Source organism: Mauremys reevesii, unplaced genomic scaffold, assembly GCF_016161935.1.
Source record: "Mauremys reevesii isolate NIE-2019 unplaced genomic scaffold, ASM1616193v1 Contig24, whole genome shotgun sequence".
NCBI classification, from domain to species: domain Eukaryota; kingdom Metazoa; phylum Chordata; order Testudines; family Geoemydidae; genus Mauremys; species Mauremys reevesii.
Window position 1 is genome coordinate 320,218 of NW_024100834.1, and position 15,642 is coordinate 335,859.

The 15,642-nt window shown below is 48.8% G+C and overlaps 1 protein-coding gene across 1 annotated transcript; it reads left to right on the forward strand.

Annotated features, from left to right (window-relative positions):
• The first annotated feature begins 2,647 nt into the window (after positions 1-2,647).
• Positions 2,648-3,613, forward strand: LOC120393571 (olfactory receptor 6-like). The gene has a single exon (XM_039518202.1). The coding sequence runs from the start codon at positions 2,648-2,650 to the stop codon at positions 3,611-3,613; it is 966 nt and encodes a 321-aa protein (XP_039374136.1).
• Positions 3,614-15,642: the final 12,029 nt, after the last annotated feature.

Genomic DNA, 15,642 nt, shown 5'->3' on the forward strand with positions numbered 1-15,642 from the left:
ATTAGTCTCTCTCACCACCAGAAGTTCGTTCAATAAAAGATATTACCTCCTTCCCCACCCCGTCTCTGAGATGAAAGAGAAAAGAGAGAGGAGAGAGAGATACTGTGTGTGAGACACACACATACAGAAAGAAAGAGGGAGAGAGAGATCGAGATCAAGCAAGCAATAACTTTAATAAATAGAATATACTTTTGAGTAGAAAATATGAATGGGACATTCATACAACATTCCTTTGCAGACTACCTTTAGAAATGTGGTCATGTTTTACAGAAAATCCTGCTACCTTCACCTCAAATCACCACAAGTTCCTCTGAACCCCAGAGAGAGACACTGTAAGGCCTGTCATTGACAGCATTACAAATGGGTCACTCTGGAACGTGATGTTCACAGATGCTATTCTCAGTGCCTAGCCTATTATGTCTGGGCATTTAATCATTTACCACCTGCTTGTACAACTACAGCGAACAAGCAGAGAGGTTCATGAGCAAATAAACTGTTTAGCAAATCACACCTGGGAGAATGTTCAGGGAGGCTGAAGGTTTGATCCATGGGGGTTTCTTTATTTTCATGGATATAGTTAGGTCTCTCAGCCAGAATCACTGAAGGAGCCAGACCTGTGGCTGATGATACATCTCCTTGTGAAAACACTATTCAGCCCTCTGGCTTGTGTTTCTCCTTGGTGGAGAAAGGAGCGGAGCAGCAATCTGAATACTGTCCCATCTACATTGATGGGCACTTTCTCGTGCTTGGGTCTTTGGAAAGAGACATCTCTCATAAATAAAGGATCCTCCAGCTTCAGACCTTGAATGTGTAAGTAAACAAAATAGTTGTTGTTATTTTAATGGATTCTAGCATGATGGGCTTGGATAAATGCGTAGAGCGCCCCATTGACTTCCATGGACCTGTGCCAATTTGTACCTAAAGAGAAATAGACCCAATGTCAATAAATATAAAAATTAAGTTGGGTTCTTCTCTCATATAGAAGCAAATTACTACAGTGAATTACTCCTGATTTTTGCTGTTCAAACTGCAGTTGAATTCCTCCAAATTGAACCCAGCATAACTCCATTCCCTTCAACAGAGTTAGCTTTCTTTCACACTGAGAGGAGAAACATGCCTACTGTGCTTGTGGTTTAGGCCCATGACAATGGGTTGAGAATCAGACCCAGCGTAGCAGGGACTCAGGAGAAATATAGAAGTGACAGACCGGACAACTGAGCCCTTTCCTGTATCCATCCAAATGCAGAGCGTAGACACTAGGGGAGACTTGGCTGGGAGTATGGCTGAGTAAGAATTGAGGAAGAATCTCAAGCATCAGCCTATTGACTTCAGTGTGAATATGGCCCAAGTAACAATATTGCCCACTAAGGCTGGGATTTTCTAAGGGGCCTAAGGGAATTAGGAACCTGATTGTCAATGGGACTTGAGAACCTAACTCCCATAGGCTCCTTTGAAAATCCCAGCCTAAGTGAGCAATAAGTAAATAATAGCTAGTAAGAAAGTAGATGATGAATAAGGACCCCAATGCTCCCCCTCTCTCAGTCTCTTCACCTCAAGGTTTGTCCACACTGCATGCTTCTTTTGGTGGCATGTGGGGTAGATATGCAGGCAGCCCCTAGCACCGGTGTAAATAGCAATATAATTGGTGAGGCATGGCTTAGGTAGGGTTGCCATTCCTCCAGGATTGGCCTGGAGTCTCCAGGAATTAAAGATTAATCTTTAATTAAAGATTATGTCATGTAATGAAATCTCCAGGAATGCAGCCAACCAAAACTAGGCTTGGGTGAGAAAAGAGACACTTGAAACCTGTTTGTATGTGTCCCAGAACAGACCCTACACAGCTCTCTACTCGCCCAAGCAGTGCTGTCTACATGGGTATTTTCAGCTGTATAGTGTCCTCCTGCCTCCCCCCAGCACTGGAGCCTTTTCCCACCCTAGGGAAAGACTCAGGCAAGGGTGATGTAGCCAGGAAAGGCTCTCCACCGCTGAAGTGTTTCCCCTGCCATTGTCTTTCACTGAGCCGTGCATCTACACACTGCAGCATGTAGCTACACATACTCTACCTGCTGTTGCCAGTGCTGTGTAGTGTAGACATATCCTCAGTTTCACTCCACACCTGGCCCTTTTAACATCTTTTTCCCTGCTCATCCCTCCTTCTCTTCAGTTCCCACCTCTCCCTTCCTTTTAGCTGATCTTCCCCCTAACAAAATAAATGAATGAACATTGATAGAATATCAGGGTTGGAAGAGACCTCATTTAGTCCAACCTGCTGCTCAAAGCAGGGGTAATCTCCAAACTGTTTTTTGCCCCCAATCCCTAAATGGCCCCCTCAAGGGCTGAACTCCCAACCCTGGGTTTATCAGGCCAATGCACAAACCACTGAGCTATCCCTCCTCCCTCTTAGACAAGGGCATAAAATATGGATGTGTAAACATGGAGTTAGAAATGAATGAATGAATGAACCAACACTGAGTAGCCATAGAGTAAGCATCTCTGGATGTAGGCGAATAAGTAATATTAAGTAGGATATAGGGAGGTTTGGAGGGGTTGAATTTTCCCCCCACATACTCCCATATCCCTACTTAAAGCTCCGTTCAGTCACTTTTCCCAATTAACGTTTAGGCAGTGAGGAAAGCAGACTGTGGAGATGAGAAAGGGAAACCAATCCTCACACACTGACTTCATCATCTTGGGCTTCCCAGGGCTCCCAGAGCACCAGGGGTTGCTCTTTGTGCTGTTTGTAACCATCTACGTGCTGACCCTCATGGAAAACCTGGTCCTGATTGTCACCATCAAGTTGAACTGCCAGCTTCACACCCCCATGTATTTCTTCCTGGGCAACCTCTCCCTCTTGGAAATCTTCTATGTATCGGTGACTGTTCCCAAACTGCTCTCCAACCTCCTGTTGGGGGAGAAGGCCATCTCTCTGGAGGGATGCATGGCTCAGCTGTATTTCTTCTTGTCCCTGGCTTCCTCTGAGTGTTTTCTCCTGGCGGCAATGGCCTACGACCGCTATTTAGCCATCTGCCATCCGCTGCGCTACCCAGCCCTTATGCATCACAGAGCCTGTGCTGTGTTGAGTCTGGCCTCCTGGCTGAGTGGCTTCCTGGCTTCCTTCCCATCCATTGTGATGCTCTCCAGGCTACAGTTCTGCAGCGATAACACCATCCAGCACTTCTTCTGTGACCTCCCGCCACTCCTGAAGCTGTCGTGCATAGACACCTCCACCATCGAGACGCTGGACTTTGTGGCAGCACTGTCTGTCCTTGTGCCATCCTTGCTAGTGACAGGAACCTCCTACATCTGCATCTTCTCCACCATGGCCAGGATCCCATCTGTGGTTGGGAAGCATAAAGCTTTCTCCACCTGTGCCTCCCACCTGGTGGTGGTCTCCATGTTCTATGTCACCACCCTCTTCATGTACGCACGGCCCAGGGCTGTCGGCACCTTCGACCTCAACAAGCTGGTGTCTGTGCTGTACACGGTGGTGGCCCCATTCCTGAACCCCATCATCTATAGCCTGAGGAACAGGGAAGTGAGAGAGACCCTGGGCAAAGCGCTAGGCAGCAAAGCCAACTCTTTGGTCTTCATCATTAGAGTCAAGTGGGGATAGAGTGAAAGAGTCACAGAGTTTAAGACCAGAAGGAATCACTAGGCTATATAATCTGACCTCCTGTATATCACAGGTGACCAGCACCGCCCAGCCCCTACACACTAAACCCAACAACCAAAATTAGACCAAAGTATTACAGCCCACAGGACTCAACTATAGGAGATGAGGAGGGACCAAAGTGTTACAATGTCCAATGCACTTGCAATGGCAGGGAATTGATTCAGTGAGAGATACCCAGATGAGAAGGTGAAACCTTACTGAATTGATACCATTTATAATACTATTAGGCCATACTGTGTTCCTCACAGTAGAGTGACTAACTCCTATGCTGATGGATAAGGTCAAAGTACTTTTTAAGTCTCTTGAGGCGGGGATGTTGCATAGGACGCTAATGGAATTAGGTGTCAAAATCCCATTGTATTCAAGTAGGAGTTAGACGGCTAACTCCTTTGGTCACCAGTTAGGTGCCCAATTCCCATTGATTTTCAAAGGAATTTGAACACCTAAATCATCACTGAACTGGTGTGTTTCCAGTGGGGCCCCACAGAGACCAGTTCTTGGCTCTTACACAAGTTCACATTTTTATTAATGACCCGGGAGAAAACATAAAATCATCACTGATAAACTTTGAGGATGGCACAAAAATTGAGGGAGTGGTAAATAATGAAGAGGACAGTTCACTGATACAGAGCCATCTGGCTCACTTGGTGAACTGGGTGCAAGCAAACAATATGGGTTTTAATACACCTAAATGTAAATGAATACATCTAGGAACAAAAAAATTAGGCTTACACTGCACTGGGAAGCAGTGATTCTTCCCTGATAGCAGCTGAAAGTTGAAGCAAGACAAACTCAGACTGGAAATAAGGTGTCATTTTTTAACAGTGAGGGTTTCAGGCCAAAGGAGGGGTCTCGGATACACTCAATGAAGCCACACCAGGTGTATAAGTATAACTGGTTTTATTGCCAAAGTATAATAAGCTTCCCAGCCTTCACGCATTACTAAATACGTGCTTTCCAGCAACCAACCAAGCAAGAATCAATGCTTATGCCCCTTCTGCTATGGACGGTCCCGGACCCTCCAGCCTTCTCCTTGAGTGCTCATAGCAGGTGCTGCTCTAGCATGGGGAATTCCTGGGCACCCACAAGGCCAAGGTCTGCAGGTGAGACTCTTTGTCTAAAGCAATTCTCATAGCCGTTTTTATCATCATCTCTTTCTCAGGGGGTATATTCTTACACAACCACGCTCTGGAAGGAAACACTATTGCTTTCTATTCCCACACTTAACACTCTTAGGCCCTTCTCATCTCTTTACTTGTTTATCCAGTTGGAGTGGCTGCAAGCCAGCCTGGCTGGTCAAAGCCAGTTCACCACAAGCTCCACCCAGATCATTCTTTAACAACAGTCCGAGGTAACTTGTGGTCAGCCCCAACAGAAGGTAATTAACCATTGGAACAACTTACCAAGGGCTGTTGTCAGGGACGGCTCTAGGTATTTTGCTGTCCCAAGCACGGCAGGCAGGCTGCCTTCGGCAGCTTGTCTGTGGGAGGTCCCCGGTCCCACAGATTTGGAGGCACACCTGTGGGAGGTCCACCAAAGCCACGGGACCAGCGGACCCTCCGCAGGCATGCCACCAAAGGCAACCTGCCTGCCACCCTCGTGGCGACCGACAGAGCACCCCCCGCGGCTTGCCGCCCGAAGCACGCACTTGGCGTGTTGGTGTCTGGAGCCGCACCTGGCTGTCGTGGATTCTCCAACAGTGACAATTTTAAAACCAGAAGTGGATGATCTTCTAAAAGATCTGGTCTAAGAATTATTTGGGGGAAGGTCTCTGGCCTGTGTTGTACAGGAGGTCAGACTGTATGATCAGAGTCGTCCCTTCTGGCCTTGGAATCTATGAACTCCCTTTAGGTCTTTTGACAATCCCAGTCAAAATATGTTCTAATTGCTGATCAGGTCCTGTGCTGTACAGGGGTGAATTTCACCTATAGAGTGAAAGAACACCTCTGACTTTACAGAACAATTCTGACTTTAAAATCTCACATTTTAAATTATGGCTGTGAAACATGGAAGAGGGGACTAACCAGAATCCAGGAGGGCTGGAAGCTGAGAACAGGAAGAGATGGACCAAACTATGTTGGGTGTCCATCACAGATTTAGGATGATAGATTGGTGTTTTCCTTTGACTTTGATTGCACCCAAAAGGGTGGGGCAGAAGGTTTAGCTAGAGAGCTGAATCACCTCAATAACAGAGCTGTGCTAAAGGCCAAGAGAGTCATTGAAAACCCAGGAGGGGACCTGTGGCAGGTTGACTGCAGTGCCACATCACGAAGGGGTGTGCTACAGAACTGCAGCCTGCTATAGGTCTCATTGAAAATCCCAGTCCTGATGTCTATTCTGTTCTTTGGATTTCAGAATAAAAGCTACCTCATATCAGGTACAAAGGAAACAGAGACTCAGGTACCACAATAATCAGCTTAGCTAAATAGACAGATCTTCATACAGGATCTGACTGTGATGTTACTGACATAAACTGTGACCATACAGATCATTGTTACAACCAAGGTCCTATGGTTGTACCAAATCTTGTACAGAGGACAATTTATGAGTTTACCCTGTATAAGGTTTATACAGAATAAAACAGATTTACTGGGAGTTTGGATCCCATTGGGAGCTGGGTGTTTGGGTGCTAGAGTCAGGAGCACTTGCTAAGCCATTTTCAGTTAAGTCTGCAGCTTTAACGGCCTGGGTCAGACCCTGGATCTGTGTTGCAGCAAATTAGTGTATCTGGTTCAACAAGAAAGGGTTCTGGAGGCCCAAACTGGCAGAGAAAATGGGCTCAGAGGTAGTCTCAGCACGTAAGGTAACAGTCTCAAGGGGGTCTCTGTGACCAAACCCATCACACTGACCTCAAGCCATTGCCATGTGTTTGATGTTCCACTAAACACACACATCAAGGCTTTATAAACAAATCCAGACTGAAAACCACACCAAGGCCTTGCATAGCAGAAGACAACACGCTCTGCCCCTATGGCCATGCAATAAGGGAGGAAAGAAAGTGGACCTGCTTTGGCCAAGAGAAAGTATCACAGTTATGAGGACCCTGAACCTTGATAACAGCTGTGTAACACGTGATACTTGGACTGTGTGTTTTGCTGTCATGGGAAGGTGCCTCCTCAGCATTCTGAAGAGGGCAGAGTCCTCGTGGATGAGAAAAGGGCAGCTACACTGTATAATGGGCAATAGGGGCAGCAGAGGGTGGGGCGGGAAGGCGGCTATACTGTATAATGGGCACTAGGGGCAGCAGAGGGTGGGGCTGGGAAGGCGGCTATACTGTATAATGGGCACTAGGGGCAGCAGAGGGTGGGGGTGGAGAAGGCGGCTATACTGTATAGTGGGCACTAGGGGCAGCAGAGGGTGGGGTGGGAAGGCGGCTATACTGTATAATGGGCACTAGGGGCAGCAGAGGGTTGGGATGGGGAAGGGTGGCTATACTGTATAATGGGCACTAGGTGCAGCAGAGGGTGGGGTGGGGAAGGGCGGCTATACTGTATAATGGGCACTAGGGGCAGCAGAGGGTGGGGTGGGGAAGGGCGGCTATACTGTATCATGGGCACTAGGGGGCAGCAGAGGGTGGGGGTGGGAAAGGGGTGGCTATACTGTATAATGGGCACTAGGGGCAGCAGAGGGTGGGGGTGGGGAAGGGGCGGCTATACTGTATAATGGGCACTAGGGGGCAGCAGAGGGTGGGGGCAGGGAAGGGTGGCTATACTGTATAATGGGCACTAGGGGGCAGTAGAGGGTGGGGGCAGTGAAGGGGCCAATTATACTTTATAATGGGCACTAGGGACAGCAGAGGCTGAGGGATGGGGAAGTGAATAATTTATTCTGGTTTCCACCTGCTCAAGTTCTGGTGCTCTACACTGAAAATATGGGATTTGGGCCTGCTTGACATAAATCAGAAAGAATTTCATTAACCCCACACATATGTTTACACTTTAGAGCAGAGGTGAGCAAACTACAGCCCGCAGGACCCTCCTGCCCGGCCCCTGAGCTCCTGCCCCGGGAGGCTCGCCGCCAGCCCCACCCCTGCTGTTCCCCCTCCCCCGCAGCCTCATGTCACTGTGCCGCCGGCACAATGCTCTGGGCAGCGGGGCTGCGAGCTCTTGCCAGGCAGCACAGCTGCAGAGCCACGGCCTGACCCAGTGCTCTGCGCTCCGCAGTGGCATGGCTGGCTCCGGATGAGCGGCGCAACTGCCTGTCCTGCTGCTCTAGGCATCACAGCTGTAACACCGCCAGCCACCAGTGTTCCCGGCAGTGCGGTAAGGGGGGAGGGAGCGGGGGAGTTGGATAGATGGCAGGGGTGTTTGGGGTGGTGCTCAGGGGGCAGGGGTGTGGATAGAGGGCAAGGGAGTTCAGGGTGGTGGTCAGGGGGCAGGGGAGTTGGAGAGAGGGCAGGGGAGTTCGGGGTGGTGCTCAGGGGGCGAGGGTGTGGATAGAGGGCAGGAGAGTTTGGGGTGGTGGTCAGGAGCAGGGAAATTGGATAGAGGGCAGGGAGTTCGGGTGGTGCTCAGAGGCGGGGTGTGGATAGAGGGCAGGAGAGTTCGGGCTGGTGGTCAGGGGCGGGGAGTTGGAGAGAGGGCAGGGGAGTTTGGGGTGGTGCTCAGAGGGCGGGGGTGTGGATAGAGGGCAGGAGAGTTCAGGGTGGTGGTCAGGGGGCGGGGGAGTTGGAGAGAGGGCAGGGGAGTTTGGGGTGGTGCTTAGGGGGCGGGGAGTGTGGATAGGGGTCAGGGCAGTCAGAGGGTGGGGAACAGTGGGGTTGAATGGGGGCAGGGGTTTCCAGGGAGCAGTCAGGAAGGAGAGGAGAGGTTGGATGGGGTGGCAGGGGACAGTCAGGGGTGAGGGTTCCGGGGCTGTCAGGGGACAGGGAACGGGGGAGTTGGATGGGACAGGAGTCCTAGGGGGCCATCAGAGGGCAAGAAGCAGGAGGGGTCGGATAGGGGGCAGGGGCCAGGTCACGCCTGACTGTTTGGAGCAGCACAGCCTCCCCTAACCAGCCCTCTATACAATTTCAGAAACCCGATGTGGTCCTCAGGCCAAAAAATTTGCCCACCCCTGCTTTAGAGCCTTGCAAATTAATTTGAATGGAAAATTAAATCAGAAGATTACATATGTGAATTCATGTGAATGGGTGGGTGGGGAAATGAATGAGCTCCTGGAAGGACAGGTGAAGTGAGGTTTGAAAGCTGGAGAATTATTGTTTTATGTGGTGGTATATGTGCAAGGCCCTTTGTGTGCAGAGTTTTTTAAATTTAATTTTATTTTGTTAAAAATTTCCTGAGAATTTATCAGTGTTTATTACAAACTTAAAAAAGGGTGAAAATCAATACAAAAAAATCCATTTCTGTTAAATATTGACATTAATACTGGGGAACAGGAGGACAGAAAAACATCAACAAATAGCAAAGTAAGAGTATTGAAAGTAAAAACAGTTTAATGCTGTGGTTTATTTCATGAACTGTACTTTAACAGTACTCACACACATGCACATGCATGTTTGGTTTTTTGTGTGTATGTCTTCCACTGCATTGCTTTACTTTAAATGTAAATGTGGAGCTAATTTATTATTTCCATAAACACATCTACCTACAGTAATGTAGCAGAGTTTCTAACACAATCAGTATTTTCATGGACTTAAGAGCTCCGAAATTCATGTTCAAATTGGTTAAAAAAAAAAGTTGGAAAAATCTGGGGAAATTTTTAATAAAAATTGGTATGTGTTAGAGTGCTACTGTGTGTGTGTGCACATCAGGGCCGGCTCCAGATTTTTTGCTGCCACAAGCCAAAAAAACCCACCCCAGAATGCAAAAACGCTGGAGCAAAAAAAAAAAGGCCAGAGTGCCGCCCCTTGAAAAGTGCTGCCCCCAAAGGGCCAGAATGCCGCCCTTGAAAAGAGCCACCCCAAGAACATGCTTGAAACGCTGCTGCCTAGAGCCAGCCCCGGTGCACATGCATATTGTGTGTGGGTCTTTGTTTGAACCTCCTTTCGTAGAAAATGTGTGTGTCCACATGCGTATGGGTAATTCCTGTATATGTGTGTGAATCTGTACGTCTCCCTATGCCTGCATGTGTATCAGTGAGCACATGTTGGGAAACGAATGCCTGGTTACCATTTGAGTGTGAGAGATGTGATTTGCTGTGTAACACACAGCTAAAGGCAGAACCTCAGCTAACGTAAGTGAATGTAGCACCACTGAGGATAACCCAGTTAGCTGGTGAAAATGAGTGTGAGGTTCTAGCCCGATGTTCCAATGCCTCCCTGATTTCTCCCCCGTACCACTGATGTCCAGGCATAATTGTGCTCCATAGAGCTGCCCCTGCAATTGTCTGATGCTAACTGGGGCCATTAGCATCGCTGGCACCAACTGCGTATTGCCATGGTCTTACAGCTCTGTCCAGGCCTCTCTGGTCTCCGTCTAATCCATAGCAGCAACGGGCCTGAATGAAGCTTCCTGGACTTCAGGATCTGAGAGCAAAAATGCTCAGATCCAAACACCCCAATAAACTGGTGAGTCTCAGAATCCAGAACTGAATTTCACAGCCCTGGTCATTCATGAGTTCTTAATTGGACAAGCAACCACATGAGAACCACCATCCTGTGGACCGCACCAACTGGTCTCCTTACTGGCAGCTCAGAAGCCACATGAAGGGACAATAGACATGGAGTGTGAACGAACTTCTGGGTTCTGACCCATAGAAATGAGCACCTTGGGGCATTGCCTGATGTGGGGGGGGGGGGGCAGGGAGACAGCATGCACATGTATCCCTACTCATCTACCTAGTCATCTCTTATCCATCCATCCAACTGTCCATCTGTATAATCATCTGTCCATCCACCTAATTGTCTTTCTTGCCTGTCAATCAAGATGTCTGTCCATCTTCTCCTTCTATTCGTCCATCTAAGTATCTACCCCTTGGTCTGGCTCATTGTCTGTCTGTCTACACTTTTGTGAATCTGCCTTCCAAGATGTTCATCTGTCTAATCATCTCTCAGTCCACCTGGCTAAATGTGTTTACATTCCCGTTATCTATTTATTGCTAATGGATCCTTTCCTGTGGAAGTGGACTTCAGTGGGCAGGGGCTGCTGAGTGGGGACATCACAGTCACTAAATTCAATTTAAAGGTTTAACCTGATATTTGGTAACTAAGAAATATTCCTTCTCACTCTGTGTGCTGCTAATTTCACAGGCAAAGCAGGGGGGAACTGGAGCTGACAAGAGGCTGGCACTGTATCTGACACTCTGCTAACAACAGCAGTGGCAAGGGGATAGACTGTAACAAGTGCTATCTTGTTCCCTGATGGCTGATTAGAGAAGTGGTAATGAATGGTCTGTCCACGGTGTGAAAGGTGCTTGACCTTAAGGATGCAGCTGTTTCTATAGGTCTGATGACAGATGTGCTGTGACAGATCCCCAGTGTGAAGGAACTCAGATCAGTTTAATTTGGAACATGTTAATTTCACTGATGCTTTGTTTAGATAAAATATATTTTTTTTAAAACCTGCTTCCTTATGTGCTTGTTAAAACCATCTCAGCTAGCAACACACTTACTAAAAAGAAATCTCTCCAATTAGCTATGAAGGACCTGTGACTCAAGAGAGATTTAAAGGAGGACACACAGATCATTAAAACTTCAAGTCTTAATCAGCACTCTGAGGAATATTAAACCCAGCCGAGAGCTGGGCACTACCTGGAAATTTAACAACCTCTCAAGGTGTTATGGGCCAATAGCAGAAACAAAGTTACTCCTTCTTTTAATGGGTCCCGTCGAGGACCATTAGAATAGAAATGCTGTCAGGAAATGCAGGTCCCAGAGGCAGTCCCATCGGGGCTGATTAGAAGAGAAAGTCAGAGTCATTGATTAAAGTTAGACAAAGGAAGGGACAGGTCTGTTTCTGTTTCAAGTAGCCCTTGCTGGTTAAAGTGAAAGGGGTCAAGCCAGTCATTCCCAGCCCCTGTGAATGGCGACCCCTTCATTCATATATTCCATCAGACCCCAGGAGGGAGGGAATGCAAGCGGGAGGCATGGCTGTAAGGAAACTGCCATGTAAACACACCTCATATTCCCGCTAGGTTAGCCAAGACAGCATGGCCCAGGCAATTCCAGGTTTCTAGGCCTCAGAGAAGGAGCTCAGCCAACATACCTGGGTTATGACAGGCTTTGCTGTCCTGCCCACAAACCCCAGCTCTGACAGTGCCCCTCAGTCCAAACCCACAGCCCCCTCCACTGTTCCATCTCTGGGTTCACACACACACATCTCTGGTCCTGCAACTCATTTCCAGCCTGCAGCCCCTGTTATCCCAGCACCGGGCTACCCCACAACACAGCACTCTGCTGATGGGCTCCAATCCTGATCTGCAGCCCCCTAGGCTCCCCCCCACCCATGCACAGTTCTGTCATTGCCCCTCAGTCCTGATCTGCAGCCCCCTGTTCTCTGCTGAAGTCCATTAGTCCTGACCCACAATCCTCTGCTCTCCCGGGTTGGCTCCTTCATTGCTTTGGTGACATACCTCAGTCCTGACTTACATCATCCCTTCTATTCCTGCCCTGAAAACGATCCCCGGTTCAGCCAATGCATCACAATAGTGAGCTACAACCCCCCGATCATTGCTGTCCCACCCCGAACAAACAACACTGAAATTGTTCCTCGGTTTGCCCACTGCCAGTCCAGTTCACACCCACTCCTCTCTGAACACCCCGAACCTGGCTTTGAACACCCCAATGCCCTGGCTAACCCAGGCCTGCCACCCTCAGAGCCTGGTATTTCTGCTGAGTTCTGCCCCAGAGCACCCCCTGCCAGGCTAGGCCTGGGACAGAGCTGAGCTGTCTCAATGCATCGCAAAGCAGCTTGCGCTTTCCTTCCCCTACTCACACACACATACACACTGCTATGGTCCTCCTGGGACACACCCACCAGAGTACACCGGGCTTCACCTCTGACAGCCCCTTACCCATGTGCATGGAACAACAAACCTACGTCAATCGACAACCCACACCCCTGCCTAAATACTCCACAATGCACAAAACTTTGATATTCATTTTGGATGTGCATGCGCATGCGCGCACACACACACACACAGAAGGCCTCAGTCCATCTAACAGGGCAGTCCACACACACACCAGATTGCAGCCCATCAAACAGGGGAAGTAAGTACACACATACCCCACAAGTCTTATAGCCTCCAAAAGGGGGTAACAATACACACATGCATACACAAACACAAATACACACATATTGAACAGGATTCATTTTTCCACCAGGGGGCAGGAATCTCTCTCTCTCTCTCTCTCTCTCTCTCACACACACACAGAGCCTATATCCATCAACATGGCAATGACAGACAGATGCAAGTGCACACTGAAATGCTCATTGCATGCAGCAGGAACACACAGTTACACACCCACAGAATTGGGCTGTTTACCACCAGCAGGGCTCACCCACTGATTCCTGCATGAAGATGAAGTTCTGATCATTGGTGTAAGGCACTCGACCAGCCCTCAGATGTCTCAGCTTAGTTCCTGGCTTTACTGCTGGTCCTGCATGGGGCACTGAGATGGTGACTGAGGGTGAAGTTTACAAACCAAAATTAATGGGAATTGTGTCTCCAAATCCCACAAGCAGGCTAGAAAAAAAAAATCTTAACCTTAAACCCTGTGGACCAGACCTTCAGCTGCTAGAAACTGGCCATAGCTCCATTTGATTCAATGGGGCCAGACCCCAGCTGGTTTCAATGGGTCATAGCTCCTTGTGTGAATCACTTAATTGTTGTAAATCACTTCATAGTCTCCATGCCTGGGTTTCCCTATCTGTAAAATAGAGATAATTGCACTTCTCACCCCACAAGGTGTTATGACATAAAAGTCTGTTCATGACTGTGAGATACTCAGACACTACACGGATGAGGCCTATGTAAATACTAGAAAATATAGAAGTCTGGATCCTCAGATGCTGCAAATCCACCTTTCTGTGCCTCAGTTTCCCTTCATTTAACATGGGGATAATCCCCTCTCCCTACTTCACCTGAATGATGGGAGGTTACATTTATTGTTGGTTGTGGTGTGCCCAGACTCTATTATGCTGGGAAACATTTGGCTACCTAGACAGACGTAATCCCAAACAATGGGCCCCAACCCCACTGAGATCAAAGACCAAGCTCCCATTTGTCTCCGTGTAACCAGGACTGGGGCCTAGCTACGTTACTTGCTGATGAAGTAACAATGCAGAGGTAAATTTCTGTGGGTGCCTGTGGCACTGTGAACTCGTCCAGATTTCAAGTGTCCCAACTCAGCTAAGGGGTGGTTTTGGTTTAGTAATTTGTACTCAGACTTTCAGGTCAGAAGGGACCATCATGATCATCTAGTCTGACCTCCTGAACATTGCAGGCCCCAAAACCTCACCCACCCACTCCTATAATAGACCTCTAAACTCTGGCTGATTACTGAAGTCCTCAATTCTTCATTTAAAGACTTCAAGTTACAAATAATCCAACATTTGTCTAGTTCAAACTAGCAAGTGACCCGTGCCCAACGCTGCAAAGAAAGGTAATAAACCCCCAGGGTCTCTGCCAATCTGACCTGGGGGGAAATTCCTTCCTGACCCCAAATATGGGGATCAGTTAGACCCTGAGCATGTGAGCAAGACCCACCAGCCAGGGGCGGCTCTAGGCACCAGCAAAACAAGCTGGTGCCTAGGGCGGCAAAATCTAGGGGGCGTCCCCTACTGCCGGGGGGGGCGCAGGCTGGGCCGGCGGACCTGCCGCAGTCATGCCTGCAGGACGTCCACCGGAGCCCCGGGACGATTGGACCTGCCGCAGGCATGACTGCGGAGGGGGCGCTTCTCGCGGCTCGGCTGGATCTCCCGCAGGCATGACTGCGGCAGCTCAAGCGGAGCCGCCGGACCCGCGAGCCGTCCGCAGCCGCGGGAGGTCCAGCCGAGCCACGCGGGACCAGCGGTCCCTCTGCAGTCATGCCCGCGGGAGGTCCGCTGCTCCCGCGGCTCCGGGGCACCTCCCGCGCATGACTGCTTGGGGCGGCCAAAAAGCTAGAGCCGCCCCTGCCACCAGCCAAATCCCTGGGATAGAATCTCTGTAGTAACTCCGAGCCCTCCCCATCTAGTGCCCGATGTCCGGCCATTAGAGTGGCTTGCTAATAGCAGTTGCAGATGGGCCATATGCCATTTTCACTGACAAACTGGAAGCATTGATCTGGATCATGATCATGCTATCTAGCAAAGGAAAAGCAAGAGACTGAGAATAGGGCTCATATCAAAGAAATGCTGTTGGCTTCATGTGATCACTAGAGGGAAGCAAAGAGTATGAAATGAGAAGGAAGCAGCATTGTAGGGAATGGCTGGAAGGAGACAATAATTCACGGATTTTAAGGCCAGACAGGATCACTGTGATCTTCTAGCCTACTCTCCTGTTTAACACAGGCCATGGGACGTGCCTCACTCAATTCCTGCTTCTAATGCAAACAGCTGTGGTTGGACGAGAGCAGATCTTACAAAAACACATTCAGAACCGGGCAGCTCCTCTGTGAAATGACAATGATGAATATGAACAACATACAACACATGGACCATCACATTACTAGTATTATCACCACCTTCTACTATTGATTGTCATCTAGTGAGTGGTTTTCAAAGTAGTCTAAGCCGACTCCAGCCCATACATTAGTATAACACCCAGAGACCCTAACTGAGATCAGGGTACCCTTGTACTGTACCCTAGTACAAGAAACAGTCCATGCACCCAACAGCTTGCAGTTTAACCAGAGAGGGCAGACAAAGGGGGGGAGGGAAACTGAGGCACAGAGCAGGGAAATGAGCTGCTCAAGGTCATACAGCCTGTCAGTAGAAGAGCCAGGAATTAAACCCGGGGCTCCTGGTTCAAGTTTTACTAGAGAAAAATTAGCATACAACTCATTCAAACTTGATGGTACCTTGGAATGAAAATTAACAGCCATGTTT